Below are 16,354 nucleotides of genomic sequence, written 5' to 3' on the forward strand. Positions count from 1 at the left end.
GGATTTTGAATAAAATAATACTGGACCAATAAAACTCGTGCTAAAATTTATTTTGGGGCTTCTTCAGCCCCATTCGTCACCGTGCTCTTAACTTGTGTACAACTTTTGTTCCGGTCTGACGAAACGGGACAACGATAACATTTAATACAGCGAGGCTCAATTTCTATATTTACACCACCGTCGTCACCTTCCTGGAAATCACAGGGCGATCGTGCTGCAAGTTCAAGGGTACAAGGCACTTGACAGGCCCCTAAGCTTTTATTGAGCTTCTCCCGCAGTAAAGCACTGATGAAGGCACAATCCTTTGATTTAACATCAGTTCGTTTCTTAGGAGGAACAGGAGTGAGGAACTTGGATCTGGGGAAAAAAGACAGTTTAGAGGGAGGGATATTTGCTGCTTTCGCTGTCTCGAGTTCTGCGAAAGCGCTCGTTGGCTATTTCCCGTCGCAACTGTTTGTTTTGTTGGCTGTATTCCAACGCCTTTTCTTGGTACATGTCGAGGTGTTCCGATGTTAAAAGACTGAGTACAAGAAGCGAACACCTTTAGATAAGTCGTGGATGGAACGAAATACTTACAACTTCTCTTTGAGCTCTTGGATTTCGAGTTTTAAGCGCTGAATTTCGTCCTGGAGCGTCTCATTCAGCGAGCGCAGTTCTCTAGTTTCGTGCTTGGCTTCATGGAGATCTCTTTCAACACTCTCCACGTTCTGGCGGTCTCTGCACGCGGTGTGTTGAAGCACCTCGCGCTCACTTCTTAGCTGATCAACGTTCCTGTCGACCTACAAAAAGTTTTCAATGGAGTTTTCGTAATTTGATTAAAGTTACGTGAAGTCTTTGCTCGTCGCGCTCCCTCAACTGCCTCCTAAACCTCCCATTTTCGTCATCCAGCTTCGACGACAAGTCCTTCATGTTGTGCAGCTCCTCCGAAGCTTTGTCGTACTGATTCATACACTGCCTCAACTGCATCTCCAAACTGGCAACTTGGCTCGTCAAATCCCCGATTTGCTTCTCGTAACTTCTTATAATTGACTCTTGATTCTCCAGTTTGCGCTCCAAATCCGCGGCGTGATCCAACGCCACCGAAAGCTGCACCCTGGTCTGCGTTGCTTCAGACTCCAAGGTGTGATTGTTGTTTTCTAGAATGTTAGCTTCGTGACTGAGCGACCTGAACTGATCCAACAGCTCGTTTCTTTCGACCTCCTACAAAAAAATGAAAAATGATAAGGGCCCCCTAATGGGGTGACGTACCTTGTTCGAAATCAGATCCTCGGTCCGCTTGACCTCCGCAACGTAGTGTTGAAGCTGCCTCTTCAGATCGTCCACCTGCCGCTTGTACAGCTCCAGTTCCTTCCGCGAGTCCCGACAATCGCACGTCGTGGCGGCGAGCTCGTCTTGGAGCCTCCGGTTCTCCTGGATGGCGCTGTCTTTGATTTTCTTAACAGTGTCGAGTTCTTGGCGCGCGGTGAGGAGATCCGTGTTGGAGCTGCGGAGGGTGTGCTCCTGGCTCACTCGTTCATCAATCGCAGCGCTGCGAAGGAAAATGGGAAATTTCAGGTCGGAGGTCGCTTTCACTGATTGAATTAATTTCAGTTACTTTGGAGTAATTTAATTAAGTCGACTAACAATGGTTTTATAGACAATAAAACAGCGCGTTTTGTTGGTTTTGTAGAGCGAGGAGGTTTCATCACGCGACGCGACGGTTTCTTCCAAATCTATAATTTATGGCGGAAGATTGAAAATGCACACAAAAAAGACCGGTTTTACGGTTACGAAACGAAATTCCCAAAGCTGAATGCACTCTGGTAATAATTTACTGTACAAACATGTGCAGAGTGCTAACGAAATTATGTGAGAATGTCTGGTTTTATGTTACATTCACAGGTAAAAACCAAGTCCAATTACATAATTAAGTGTAATGAAATGATTAACGGAACTGAAAAAGAAACTCTTAACACTGATGAGCAATTAAATTTTTTGTAAGAGTGACTTTACATTTCTTCTGCGTTGTTGTTGGGGACAATAAGCGAAAGTTTAACGAAGAAGACAACACCAACTGACACATGTGCATGAATTAATCGGATTAAAAAGGAAGAAGGATTTTTTAGGAAAGTCGGAATTTGTGGGGAATGTTGACAAATTACGAAAATAATGCGCAAAAATACTTTCTATAATACGTTACATAGGCGCGTGGTTTACGAATTTGCATTTGGATTCGGTTATTATGATGCGTGAAATTGTTGGAATGCATATTTTAAAGCTATTTCGCAGCTATAATAAAGGAAAATAGAAAAAAATTATAGAGAATCTAAAAATAAATGGCGCAAAAAAGGACAATCTCTGCAATTCGGAGAGGATTTTCAGGCAAATTTTTTAGTTGTATTATTACGTGTTTCTGCAGGCGTCAGGTGTTTAAACAAGTCAACTAAATAAAAAGTTGTGTGAGGAGTCCGGTCCTGGCGTAGGCCGCCGTACAAACAATTACAGAACTGCGAATTGGAAGAGAGAAAAGTTTCTTTTAATGTTACAAACAGAAAAAATCGATAGAATTTGTTAAAACGATTGAAATAAAATCATAATTTAAAGAATAGAAAAAATTGAAAAAATTCAAACAATCGGAGAAGAAATCTCAAATTATTAGTGCTCATTTTGCGCAGAATTTCACGTAGAATCCAAAAAGATAAGACTCGTTAAAATTGGTTTACAAATAATTGAATTATGTGAAGTTGAAATAGTTGAAATTTCGGGTTGTCGCCAGAAGGCCAAAATTCTGGAGGTTTAAAAACAATTTTTCTCGATATCTCCGGAATTAAGGCGAATATAAAAAAACGCTTTTTAAAATCGTTTTTCTTGCAATTTTTTAGCTTAGAAATCAATCCTCGATAGTTCGAATTGGAAATATAATTTTTTCAGTATGGAAGTTAGCTGCTTCTCGGTCGATATCTCGCTTATTTATAAAGCAATAATAAAGTGTTGGTGCACATTTTACGCAGAATTTCATGTAAAATCCAAAAAGGTAAAACTCGTTAAAATTGGTCCACAAATAATTGAATTATGAGCGATCAAAGTTTCGGATATCCCATTTTGAGTTGGAAAATTTTCAAAGCTCAATATCTCCAAAACTACGAAAGATTTTAAGAAACGGTTTTCGCCATCGTTTTTCTCGGGTCTTTTTACTTTAGAATCCGCCCTCAAAACTCGAAAATTCAATGGTCAATTTTTTAGGCAAAAAAATTTTGCGACTCAATCGATAAAAAAGTTTCAATTTTTGTTTTTTTTTATCGCCCCTCGTAAAATACTTGCCCTATCGATGTGAGATTTATCCACTTGATAAAACTCGAGCTGCTCTTTTGATTGATGTATAACTCAATGGTATTAAACGCATTTTTCGCCCCGGAACAGCTTCTTGAAAATGGCCTTAAAAACACCCTCTGAAAATCTAATTCGGTCGATCTGTCGGTTATTTATTGAAGAAATTTGGGCTACATCGGCTCATTTTACGCAGAATTTCGCGCTGAATCCAAAACCACCTTTGTTTTTCTCGTCAATCAAAAAATAACTGGGTTACAGGCGTTTGAAATTTTGGATTGTCGCCAAAAAGTCAAAATTTTAGAGGTTCGAAAACAAGTTTTCTCGATATCTCCGGAATTAGACCGAATATAAAAAAACCCTTTTTAAAATCGTTTTTCTTGCAATTTTTTAGCTTAGAATAGTTCGAATTGGAAACTTTATTTTTTCAGTATGGAAGTTAGCTGCTTTTCGGTCTCTAATTCAGACTCGGTCGATATCTCGCTTATTTATAAAGCAATATTAAAGTGTTGGTGCTCATTTTACGCAGAATTTCATGTAGAATCGAAAAAGGTAAAACCTGTTAAGATCGGTCCACAAATAACTGGGTTATGAGCGATCAAAGTCGATTGAGTTGGAAAATTTTCAAAGCTCAATATCTCCAAAACTACGAAAGATTTTAAGAAACGGTTTTCACCATCATTCTTCTCGGGTCATTTTACTTTAGAATCCGCCCTCAAAAATCGAAAATTCGATGGTCGATTTTTTGGGCAAAAAAATTTTGCGACTCAATCGATGAAAAATTTTCAATTTTTCGTTTTTTGATAGCCCTTCGTAAACTACTTGCCTTATCGATCTGAGATTTATCCAGTTGATTCATCTCGAACTGCTCTTTCTATCGATGTATAAATCAATGGTACTAAAGGTCGTTTTCGCCCAGAAACAACTTCTTGAAAATGACCCTAAAAACACCCTCTGAAAATCTATTTCGGTCGATATCTCGTTTATTGGTTTAGGAAATTTGAGCTATATGGGCCCATTTTACGCAGAATTTCGCGCTTAATCCAAGACTACCATCATTTTTCTTGTCCGTCTATAAATAACGGAGTTAGAGGCGTTTGAAATTCTTCTTCTTCTCGATATTTCCGAAATTTAGGTGAATATACGTTTATTTTCCATTTTACAAAAAAATAACAAAGGAATAACATTTTTTGCTTATTTCAAAACAGATAAATCTGCAATTAAAATTTCAGAATTATTAGTTTCTACTCTTAAAATAAATTTTTTCATTATTTTTATTTATTAAATTTTGTAATCGTATTTAAATTATAGCAGGCTGTGGATTCACAATATAATAATGCGTTAAAGATCAAAGAAAAATTTACCCAATAATGTGTAAGCATTAAAAAATTCGAAAAAAAATGCAATTGCATCCTTAACAATAATTGAGAAAATTCGAAACAGTCTTAAGAATTACAAGTTAGAATTGAACTATGTGCTAAAACAGGTAATGGGTCAATCAAATAGTGGAAATTGGTTGAGTTAAGGAACAAATTTCATTCCTTTGACATTCTTTGCAAAATTAAAAATAAAAAAATTCTAAAAAAAGAACACAGCTTAATATTAAAATTTTAATTAAAGATTTATTTATTTTAAATTAAGCAAAAAATATTATTCCTTTGTATTTTTTTTGTAACATGAAAAAAAAACGTTTTTTTTTTCTCTTGTGAACTCAATCCGGGGACATACTTTAGAAGTTGGCTGCTTTTCGGTCTCTAATTTAGACACGGCCGATAACTCGCTTATTTATAAAGCAACACTAAAGAATCGGTGCTCATTTGACGCAGAATTTCACGTAGAATCTAAAAACTCGTTAAGATCTGTCCACAATTAACTGAGTTATGAGCGATCAAAATAACTGAATTAGAAGCGCTTAAAGAACAAACTTGACACACACTGTTTGTTTTCCATTCTAAGACAAAACTTGATCATTACAGAGAAAATGAAACATTCTTCATGTTGTTTGATTTCTGTTTTTCATAAAACCACTCCTTTCAAATTTAAATGCGGCATAAATAAGTCTTTAAGATTAACATAGTTATCTAACGAACCTACAAAGTCAAAACCATTCTTCTAATTCGATCAGCCTTCATTAGTAGTTGAATAGCCCTTTCTCTATTATCTTAATAGAATCAACGATCATTACTAAAATTATATTCATTGTCCTCCATTAGGCAATTTTTCTCAGATCGAAACAATATGAAAATACTCTTCAGCAATAAAACAGTTTATTTAAAGACGAAACAAAGGCGTTAAGTAATAATCCGTCAGTAAAATGTTAATTTGTAGATTTAGCGCAAACTTTTGCTTAACCATCTCATGTTCCAATACTCTAGACTGTCCCAGTTAACGTAAAGTAACATTACTTAACACTCACTTCGATGACACGACATTGAAATTTCCCACATTACGCAAATTACTTCGCGTCTTACTTTCATAGAAACGAAAGTCCACCCTCAACACCCTTCATGACGCAACCGTTACATAAATCAATTGATTGGATAACAGACCTCGCGGAGCAACAAACGGTTTCACTTTCAATGGGTGGCGCTCTTGGTACAAGACCTCGATGACCCGGTCAAGTGAAAGCAAAAACATTTTGAACTTTACCAAGAACTTTTGTGCCAGTGACATTGAAAATCAGGAACCGGACAGTCCACCCTCTTTAAGAGACACGAGGTGGGGCTAACGCACCTTCCAACGCGAAAAAGACAACGTGACGCCGGCGATCAGTTCTGCGGCAGCATGGGTTAGCGCGGGTTTGCTGGCGTGTGGAAAATGGTGCGAAAATTGTATCTTGCAGTGAGTTCATTTTCCATAATTACACCAATTTAGTTGTGCTATAACCTCACACTCGGGAAAATTTGACGTTTAGGGCGATGCGAATAGTCATAACCGAGGCGCGAATTTTGAATATTTTACATTGCTATTTTAAAACCGCGACTTTTTCTGCGCATCTCTTACACGTCTAGTTTCTCAATTTTGCGGTTTTCACGAAGGGCTAATCAAACTGGTTCCACCGACTAGCTTGCTCAAGAACCGTGGGCTTAACAACATTCTCAGTTTACACCTTCGCCACCAACGATAACATAACAAACCCGAGTGAAAGTCGCAACTATTGACGCTTTTTTTTCACCACCATTGTCTGAAATCTACACATGTAATTTAATAATTGAACTGATCATTTATATAACTTTATTTCCGACTGTGAGTTTTCTGTGCAACAAACTTTTACACATAATTAACGCATCGTTATGTAAACCCGTGGGAAAACGCGTCGTAATTGTACCAAGTTTCTTGTTTAGATGCTATCGGCGCTTCTTTTGGGATGCAACGCAGCATTGGGGGCAGTGCTGCCGCCCCCTTGGGCGAATCCCAAGCTAAATCCCTGTGCGACGCAGCCAGGAGGATGGCAGTTGCTCTACTGGCCGCCCGATGGGAAATGCTACAAGATTTTTAAGGTAAAAAGTCGATAACTCGCATATTTTAAAAGCTCGATCTTCTGGGAGTTATTCCCCTGGATTTTGTTGCGAAATTTGAAAATTTGGTTACATTCGTGCAGTGTGCTTTGAAATCAATAGAGTTTAAGAGTTATCAAGTTATATTTTTTGGGAGTTATTACTCTTCACTCTGTTAACTCGTTCGAGAAATTTGACTAAATTGAATGAAACGAACAAATTTTGAAGACCGTAAATTTGACAGAAAGCGAAAAAATCGATCACTCTCATATTTTAAGAGTTATTCAGTCGAATTTTATATTTTTGGGAGTTATTACTTTTTACTTTGTTAACTTCTTCGTGAAATTTGATAAAATCAAATAAACCGAACAAATTTTTGAGATCGTAATTTTTACAGAAAGAGAAAAAAATCGATAACTCTCATATTTTAAGAACTGGAGTTGGATCTTTTAGGAGTTATTACCGTGGATTTTGTTATATAGAGTGCGAAATTTGAAAATTTGGTTATATTAGTAGTGTGCTTTAAAATCAATAGAGAGTTTAAGAGTTATCAAGTTACATTTTTTGGGAGTTATTACTCTTCACTTTGTTGACGAGTTCGTGAAACTTGATATTTTTTATTAAAAGAAACAGATCTAAAGACCGTCAATAACTTTCTTATTTTAAGAGTTAATAAGTTGAATTTTATATTTTTTTGAGAATTATTTCTCTTTACTCTGTTAACTCGTTCGAGAAATTTGACAAAATTGAATGAAACGAACAAATTTTGAAGACCGTAAATTTGACAGAAAGCGAAAAAATCGATCACTCTCATATTTTAAGAGTTATTCAGTCGAATTTTATATTTTTGGGAGTTATTACTTTTTACTTTGTTAACTTTTTCGTGAAATTTGATAAAATCAAATAAAACGATCAAATTTTTGAGATCGTAATTTTTACAGAAAGAGAAAAAAATCGATAACTCTCATATTTTAAGAGCTGGAGTTGGATCTTTTAGGAGTTATTACCGTGGATTTTGTTATATAGAGTGCGAAATTTGAAAATTTGGTTATATTAGTAGTGTGCTTTAAAATCAATAGAGAGTTTAAGAGTTATCAAGTTACATTTTTTGGGAGTTATTTGGTGAAACTTGATATTTTTTATTAAAAGAAACAGATCTAAAGACCGTCAATAACTTTCTCATTTTAAGAGTTAATAAGTTGAATTTTGTATTTTTTAAAGTTATTTCTCTTTACTTCGTTAACTAGTTTGTGAAATTTGACAAAATTGAACTGATTTAAGGACAACAAGAGAAAAAAATCAATAACTCTCATATTTTAATAGTTATTCAATTGAATTTTATATTTTTTGAGAGTTCTTAGTCTTTACTTTGTTAACCCGTTTGTGAAATTTAATGAAACTGAATGAAACAAACTAATTTTGAAGATCGTAAATTTGGCAGCAAGCAAAAAAAAATCGATAACTCTCATATTTTAAGAGTAATTCGATTGAATTATATATTTTTTGAAAGTTTTTACTCTTTACTTTGTTAACTCGTTCGTGAAATTCGATAAAATTTATTGCTGAAAGGAACTTATTTTAAAGATCGTAATTTTTACAGCAAGCAAAAAAAAACGATAACTCTCATATTTTAACAGTTATTCAGTAAATTTTGTATTATTTGGGAGTTATTATTTTTTACTTTGTTAACTTGTTTGTGAAATTTGACAAAATTAAATGCAGCGAACAGATTTTAAAGGTCGTAAATTTTACAGCAATCGAAAAAAATCGATAACTTTCATAACTTTCAAGAGTTATTCAATTAAATTTTATATTTTTAAAAAGTTATTTCGCTTAACTCGTTTGTAAAATTTGACAAAATTGAAGGAAACAAACTGATTTAAGGACAACAATTCAATCGAATTTTATATTTTTTAAGAGTTTTTATTTTTCACTTTGATAACTCGTTCGTGAAATTTAATGAAACTGAATGAAACGAACTAATTTTGAAAAGCGTAAATTTGGCAGCAAGCGAAAAAAATCGATAACTCTCATATTTTAAGAGCTACGAACTTAAATCTTTTGGGAGTTATTACCATTTTTTTTTGTCAAATATTAACCAACGAAAACAATTGGTAACTCTCATATTTAAAGAACTGCGAAGTTGAATCTGGAGAAGATGTGACCTTCCACAAGAGCGCTAAATGTCAGGTAATTAAGCGTTACGCAATAGAAAGGAACCGGAAACAATGGAAACATGTGGATTATGTAAATGAACGGAATCTTCGTACGCAAAGAAAAAAAACAAAAGTTGCGCAACTCGTTCCAAGAATCAAAGAAAGCGGACAACAATAAATAACCGCTCAATGTTCACCTTTAACCGAAAGAATGAAGCCTTGAAAATTCCTCAAATAAAACCTTAGCCTTGCCACAATCACCACAATGGCATTAAAGAGTGACATTTGTTCGCTAAACCGCAATGTTAATTGAATTTCTTTGTAGACAGGATATCCCTGCTCCGAGGACATGGAACTCAGCCCAGCCCCCACGAAATCCGGCGAACAGAAATTCTCCTCGGAGTGCCGCTGTCCACCCATGAAAGCCCAATCGGCGCGCGACGGTAAATGCTACGATTTGTACTCCAGCGGCCCGTGCGAAAAGGGCTTTTATTTCGCCCCCGACACCAAATACAACAACAACTCGAAGCGGCTGTGGGGGCTCTGCGCGCAGATGAAGACGTGTCCAGGTCCCAACGAAGTCTTCTGGCCGCGCGATGGCCGCTGCTACCACAAACTCACCAAAGGGCCGTGCTCGAAGGGCCAACTCATCACCACCACCCCCGAGAGGATCCCCGAGTGCAAGTGCAGCAAGCACCGCGAGTTGAGGTACTACCGCTACCATGATGGTAACTGTTACCAGCACTTCACCAGAGGGCCTTGTAAGGAAAAAGGTCATCTCTTCCTCCCCGATCGGACCTGCGGGTGCCACAGCTTCCTCCCGCATTTCCACGAGGAGACGCGGCAGTGCTTCGAAATTGGGGCCATCGGCCCTTGCAACACCGGAGAACACTTCCAATTGGACTCAGAGACCCGCAAAGGCTCCTGTCAGTGTAAAACCGGCTACATCCGCTATTTGAACACGACATCGTGTTACCGCCCCTACACGCAAGGGCCGTGTCCACCGGGAGACATCCTCATCAACTCCACGTCTTGCACGAAGCAACCGTGCGAGCGCGGTCACTTGTACTTCCCCAAATCCGACCGGTGTTACCGTATCGGGACCCGGGGGCCCTGCAGGAAGGGCCGCATCGTCACCTTCGACTTCGACACGCGCCCTTCGTTGGACGGTATCTCCTACAACGGTGTGTGTAGTTGCGAAAAACACGTCTACAGCAACCAGTGCGACGAAGAAGTCGTCGTTCATTGTAACAAAAGTGACGGGATGGTGACGTACCGGAAGCGGTGCCACAAACTGTACACGCAAGGCCCGTGTCCAAAAGGTGCCTGGATGGCCCCCAAAAGACACAAAAAACAGGAAGTTTGGAGTGAGAGTGAACCTGAAGACGGTGTCTGTGAGTGCGTCCCTGGATACACCACAATTCGGACGTTGTCAGAAATGACCTGCATGCCCCCGACTGTGATTTTAGCCGAGTTCTTAAACCGGAACTTTTCAATGGGACAAATTGTATCGTTATAACAAATCTTAATAAAACTCACCTTAATTGTATCTTCAGCTCGTTGATGGTGGCTTCCAGCGACGCGATGGTCTTCTCGCGAGATTTCAACTCCATTTCCACTCTGGCGAGCTTCTCCGTCTTGTCGTCCAACCCCACCTAACACCACTGTTAAAAACAACACTAAACCGCGACAGTCACCTACCAGAAGCTCGTCTTTTTCATGCTCCAACTGAGCCAACTGCCCTTTCATAATCTGCAGGTCACTCTTCAACATCTCCACCTCCTTGTTGACGCTGCCGCGGTCCAAATCGCGCTTCCGCAGGTTATCCAACGCCCCAGCAAGTTCCGTTTCCGTCTCCACCAGCTTGTGCTGGGTGTCGCCGAGTGAGCGGTCGGTTTGCTCGTGCAAAGTTCTACAAGAAGTGTTAAAAACGGAAGAAGCGGCGTTTTAACATACTTAAGCTGCGCGTAAAGCGCTCGCTGTTGGTTTAGTTCGTTTTGGGCCGCCCGTAACTGCTCTTTGAGCGTTTCGATTTGTTCTTGTAAAGTATCAACAGCCGCTCTTCTGGATCCTTGGGAATGAACAAGCTCGCGGCGCTCCTGTTCGAGTTTATGGACTTGTTCTTCGGCTTCCTGCAGTCGTCGTTGGAGTCTCTCCTGGTCGTTGATGTTACTCTCCGAGACGCTCTTCACTTTGTGCTTTAAGGCGTCGCGTTCTTCCTCCACGCGCTCTAAATCTGCACGCAGGAGGTCGCGCTCGCGCTCATTGCGTTTACAAGAAACCTGCAATTTGGGGGTTTTATCAAGTTTCGACTACTGAAATGAGTACCTTTGAACACGACGCGTCTTCAGGTTGCTCGCTTACAGTTTCTAGCCGAGACATCAAGTTAAACTTTTCTTTAGCTAAGACTTTGTTCTCGTGGAGGAGTTGCGCGATGCTTTGCTCTTTTTCCGTCAGTTTTTGTTGCAAGAGGTCCTGTTGAATTGTGGGGTGGAGTGCTGGAGTTTGGGGTTGATTGTACTTACCTTGTCGCTTTTACCACTGGAGGACCTACTGGGGACGTTCTTCATTTGGTCGAGAAGTTTGTGGTACTCCTTCATGTAATACTCTTTTTCTGAGCGCAAGTTCTCCATACATTCTTTCGCCTAAGCAAAGAGTCAAAGAAAATAATGCGAGTCGTAATTAACAGTTTTCACTTATTGATTTTTGCACTTTCATTTGTTACCGTGGGAATGGCGATCTCTTTTTGTTTTTGAATTATAACAGCACAAAGATTTATTAAAAAAAAAGAGCTTCTCTTTATTTACCTGCAAATCCTTGAACTCCAACTCTTTGTCCAGCAACTCCTTCAGGTGCCTGGAGGAGGCGCAGTTGTCACAACATTTGTCCTCTCGCGGGGTATTTTCAGGCGCCTGCACGGATGACGGCGGCGGCTGCAAAACCATCGGAGATTCGCTCTTGCTGCTCTTCCTCGAGTGAACTTTCTTCTTGGTTTTTTCGGTTTTTTGCACAGAAGTCTTCCGGGGACGAGGCGGAAGCGGAGATTCTTTAACCTCCGGAGGACGTGTCTTTGGTTCCTGTAGAAATACAACAATGAAGGGACAATGTTGAGAATCACAAAACAGACCTCGGGTTTCTGTTGAACTTGAACTGAAGAGCTCCTTTGGTGCAGAGACCCGGACTCTTGGACCTGCGAGAAATTAAATTAACAGGACTGAAGCTCGAGGTCCTGACTTACTAAAGAACACTCCAACTCGGCGATTTTCCTCTTCTGTTCCGCCGACATTCGTGTTAAGCGGTCGATTTCCATGTTAAGGTCGTGCTCTGAAATAAAAATTTCAAATTTGGAACTTTATGGTGCTGAAGAGGTACCAATGATGGTAAAGTTGTTGATCCTGTCGGTCAATCGCTTCTTCTCTTCCAAGGACGTCTCCAGGACGGTTTGTAAGTGTCTCTTCTCCACCGCAATCGTCTCTAATTCCGCGCTGAGTTTCAGTTTGTCTTGTTTGAGCTGTTGGTTTTCTCTTTCCAGAGTTTGGATTTGAGTAACACTTTCATGCATTCTTTCCTGAAGACTTTAAGAAGGTGTTTAACATTTCAACCAGGAAGCAAACTTACCATTTAACTTTCTCTGAGTTGTTTTTTACCGTATTGTTACACTCAGCTTCCACAGCTAGAGCTAAGTGGTCAATGTCCTTCATTTCCTTCTCCAACATCCTGTTTCTTTCCGCCAAGTGCAAAGCCCGCTTCATTGCTTCATGTTGTTTAGCCAAAGACTCTTTCAAGCGAACTTCCAACGTGCACTTCTCCTGTAAGATCCTGCTGAGTTCCTGCTGGACAGTGTTGACTTCCTCATGGGAGTCTTTAGAGCAACAACAGTCTTTTTTGATGGCGTGGAGTGGACGGCCCCCTTCCAACAAACAGTTCAATCGTTTAATTTCCTTGTCTCTGTTGTTGACTTGGCACTGAAGAAGCTCATTTGCTTCCATCAGCTTCAAGTTGTGTTGTTTCAAAGTCTTGATATCTTTAGCAAGATTTGAGATCTTCTGATCAGCGAGAGCCATCGCGCTGTTGATTTCAAAGCTTTTCGCCTTTTTTTCTTTCAATGCGGAGGTAGAATGTCCTTTAAAAGGGGGCCTCGTTTTGAGCTTTGGATTCAAAATGTCACACTGGGTCACTACTTCAACTTCTAATTGCTTGATTTTGTTTTTGAGGGTATTTATCTCACTCCGACTTTCTAAGTTTTCCGATTTTTGCACCTCCAAGCGTCGTTTTAGATCTACGGAAAATGGGGTCATGGGGGTACTGTGGGGGCAACCTCACCTTTCTGAATCTTCTCATTCTGCTCCTTTGACTGTAAAAGAGACAAGTGCAGCTCATTACACTCTTTGACGAGTCTCGCGTTGTCACACTTGTACGGTTCTGCTCCCAATTGAAGATTATCGCGCTCCTTAAAACGAGAATTCAGCCATATCTAAAGTCAAATTGACAGTTACCTGGATTGCGCTCTGCGCGATTTTCATGTATTTTTGGAGACTTTCGGTGGTGGTTTTCAGATCTGCCACCAGTTTTTCGACGAGGGGGAGAGACTCGGGGGTGAAGAGTTGGTAGTATCCCAACTCGTCGAGTTCCTGGCGGAGGCGTTTCACTTTGGAGTCCATTCTGAGGCGGTTTTGGGGTATTTTTGGGATTTCTCACATTATTTAAAAAAATAGAAATAAAATCTGACATAACCTCTCAACTTGTTTGACAACAATTCGTCGAGTGACAGAGGTTTGAAAACTGGGGTGAACAATGTTGCCAATCTTTTTGGTGTATTTCCCTAGGTGGGACACAATTGTTTCCTTGATTTGCTTATCTTCTTCTACTCTAACTAATCTAAGTTCTTCAGTCTAAAACGTCTCTTTTATGAAATAGAATTTTTGTGTGACTTTTGTATGAATTGCTAATTTTTCCTTACAGTAGAAAAAATTATCCGCTGGTGCCTTGACAGCGGTGCCAACAGACCTCAAGAAAGTCACTAGATTCAAAATTTGACCGGGTGTTAATTAATCAATTAATTAAAAACAATAGTACTAATTAACAATTATAATCAACAACTAATTAAGGTAGTTGCGTTATATTTATACCATGCCACAATTAACCTAACAGGAAAAAATGCAAAAAAAGCCTTAACAAATCAAACTAGTCACAGAAATAAAATTTTTTGGTTTCGGACTAAAACAGTATAAAAATAAAATTTGGCAATCATATACGACCTCTACTTGGGACTTTAGTAAAAACCCCTAAAATCCCATTCCAGTTTGAGTTATTAAAGCTTGTTTGCTAGTCATGCGCCAATGATGGAGTTGGCTTCGCCTCTCTCCTCCTCCAGTTCTTTTCCGGTGGTCTCCAACATCTTCCTAGCAAAGTCATCAATGGAGAGTCCCTGGACAATTGACCACTTCTTGTTGCTGATGGTGACAGGGAACGAAAAAACGACGTCTTTGGGAGTTCCGTAACTCCCATCACTCACAACTCCCATCGAAACGAATTTCCCAGGAGTTGTACCATTAAACCAGTCCTTCATGTGGTCACCGGCGGCTTTAGCCGCCGACATGGCCGAAGACATCTTTCTGGCGTTGATAACCGCAGCTCCTCGCTTTTGCACTGTTTCCACGAAAACAGAACGCAGCCAAGTGTCGTCGCCAACGGCCTCTCTAACTCCAACTTCCTTTCCTTGGTTGACGACTTTTCCATGGGAGGCGTCGGGGAACTGAGTGGAGGAGTGATTCCCCCAAATGATAACATTAGAGACTTGTGCGACTGGGAGGTGCAGCTTTGCGGCAATTTGAGCTTGGGCGCGGTTCTGGTCGAGTCTGGTCATTGCAGTGAAGTTCTCCCTGGGGATTGAGGGGGCGAATTTCGAGCAAATCAAAGCGTTGGTGTTGGCGGGGTTTCCCACAACCAGGACTTTCACGTCTTTGTTGGCGAATTTGTCGATTGCGGCTCCTTGCTCTTTGAAGATTTTCACGTTGGCGGAGAGGAGGTCTTTGCGTTCCATGCCTTGTTTGCGCGGCATGGCCCCCACAAGGAAGGCTGCGACCACGTCTTTGAAGGCTACAGCGGGGTCGGCGGTAGGGACGACTTCCCGGAGTAAGGGAAGGGCGCAGTCTGCCAGCTCCATGACGACGCCTTCTAGCACCCCCATCATGGGGGGAATGTCAAGAAGGTGGAGAATCAGGGGCTGATTGGGGCCGAACACGTCGCCCTTGGCGATAATGTAGAGCAGGGAATAGGCGATTTGACCCGCGGCTCCTGTGACGACGACACGAATTGGTTCAGACTGGAAATTACATAATGGAAGGACAAATCAGACAAATTCAAGGAGGAAATGAAGAGAACTTACCATTTTGCTGCTGGCTTGTGAGCTCTCTGAAAATATTTGTCCTTTGAGACCTTGGCGGCGTCTTTCCCTATTTATCACTAGTTAGTGAATGATAAATATGACGTCCTTTGACCCCTCTCACGACTTTTCACTTAAACAAACGAATACGGGATGTCAACCAGCTCATTTATCATTGGTTTAGCAGTGGCGCGGAATTAGAAAGCACCAATCAACGGGTTGTTTTTGAACGGAAATAAAGGGTACCTGTTCAAGTATTTTATTTGCGATAATTGCCGGTAATCGAACTGGGGATTAATTTTCTAATATGACCGCACTTGTAAAAGTACAGAGATTAACGATTCGTTAATTTTTACACAAATAAAATGAGATTACCTACATTATGGACACTCTTATCGCAGTTACATGCTTGAAAAGATTTTACCTTGATTTACATGATTTTATCAAATAATTTAAAAATAATAATAAGTTATCAAGATAATTTGGCATCAAAACGGCTATTGATTTTGTTTGGCATGTCGTGTTCGAATCTCAAATTTGAAGTTAAAAAAAACAAGGCTCTAAATCTAACTCGCTCAATATCTCGGAAACTATTACAGATATTGAGATGCGGTTTACGCCATCGTTTTTCTCGCAATTTTTTACATAAAAATAGTTTTGAGATTTTCCAGAAGTCGAAAGTTGCAATTTTTCGCGAAAATTCATGACTATGCCAAACTTCTGATATCTCGCTTATTTTTTGGTGTAAACTTGAGTTATTTACATCAGTGCACGCAGAATTTTGCGCAGATTCCAAATCTGGGATTTAAATTCAAATCTGATAACAAATAACTGAGTTATGGTCGATTTAAGTTTCGGATAGTGAATACTCAGTTTAAATTTTCTGGATTCTCGTTGCAGTTTTTAGATGTGTGTTTCCCCTAAACGTTTCTACAATTTTCTAAATTTTTATTAAACTATCCATAATTTGTATTCTTTAAAATGTCCTTTAATTTTTTCTGTGATTGTAA

At 39.7% G+C, this 16,354-nt stretch overlaps 3 protein-coding genes across 3 annotated transcripts; 1 reads left to right on the plus strand and 2 right to left on the minus strand.

Moving 5' to 3' along the window:
* Nucleotides 1–29: 29 nt before the first annotated feature.
* Nucleotides 30–13,804, minus strand: LOC148166483 (uncharacterized). The gene is made up of 16 exons (XM_088049305.1): nucleotides 13,456–13,804; nucleotides 13,283–13,409; nucleotides 12,578–13,238; nucleotides 12,332–12,534; nucleotides 12,198–12,283; nucleotides 12,087–12,149; nucleotides 11,767–12,036; nucleotides 11,485–11,604; nucleotides 11,288–11,434; nucleotides 10,916–11,241; nucleotides 10,661–10,871; nucleotides 10,499–10,614; nucleotides 1,249–1,528; nucleotides 826–1,200; nucleotides 577–779; nucleotides 30–520 (listed from the first exon to the last, which is right to left on the minus strand). The coding sequence occupies exons 1-16, from the start codon at nucleotides 13,618–13,620 to the stop codon at nucleotides 376–378; spliced, it is 3,498 nt and encodes a 1,165-aa protein (XP_087905431.1). The 5' UTR covers nucleotides 13,621–13,804; the 3' UTR covers nucleotides 30–375.
* Nucleotides 5,908–10,508, plus strand: LOC148166484 (uncharacterized). Its single transcript, XM_088049309.1, has 3 exons — nucleotides 5,908–6,147; nucleotides 6,651–6,806; nucleotides 9,285–10,508. Exons 1-3 carry the CDS (start codon nucleotides 6,124–6,126, stop codon nucleotides 10,476–10,478), a joined length of 1,374 nt encoding a protein of 457 aa, XP_087905435.1. The 5' UTR covers nucleotides 5,908–6,123; the 3' UTR covers nucleotides 10,479–10,508.
* A 228-nt stretch (nucleotides 13,805–14,032) lies between the features above and the next one.
* Nucleotides 14,033–15,528, minus strand: LOC148166485 (malate dehydrogenase, cytoplasmic-like). The gene is made up of 2 exons (XM_088049310.1): nucleotides 15,348–15,528; nucleotides 14,033–15,284 (listed from the first exon to the last, which is right to left on the minus strand). Exons 1-2 carry the CDS (start codon nucleotides 15,348–15,350, stop codon nucleotides 14,289–14,291), a joined length of 999 nt encoding a protein of 332 aa, XP_087905436.1. The 5' UTR covers nucleotides 15,351–15,528; the 3' UTR covers nucleotides 14,033–14,288.
* Between the last annotated feature and the right edge of the window lie 826 nt (nucleotides 15,529–16,354).

Source organism: Gnatocerus cornutus, unplaced genomic scaffold (assembly GCF_029298725.1).
Source record: "Gnatocerus cornutus isolate USDA-ARS CGAHR unplaced genomic scaffold, icGnaCorn1.1 ctg00000023.1, whole genome shotgun sequence".
Classification (NCBI taxonomy): domain Eukaryota; kingdom Metazoa; phylum Arthropoda; class Insecta; order Coleoptera; family Tenebrionidae; genus Gnatocerus; species Gnatocerus cornutus.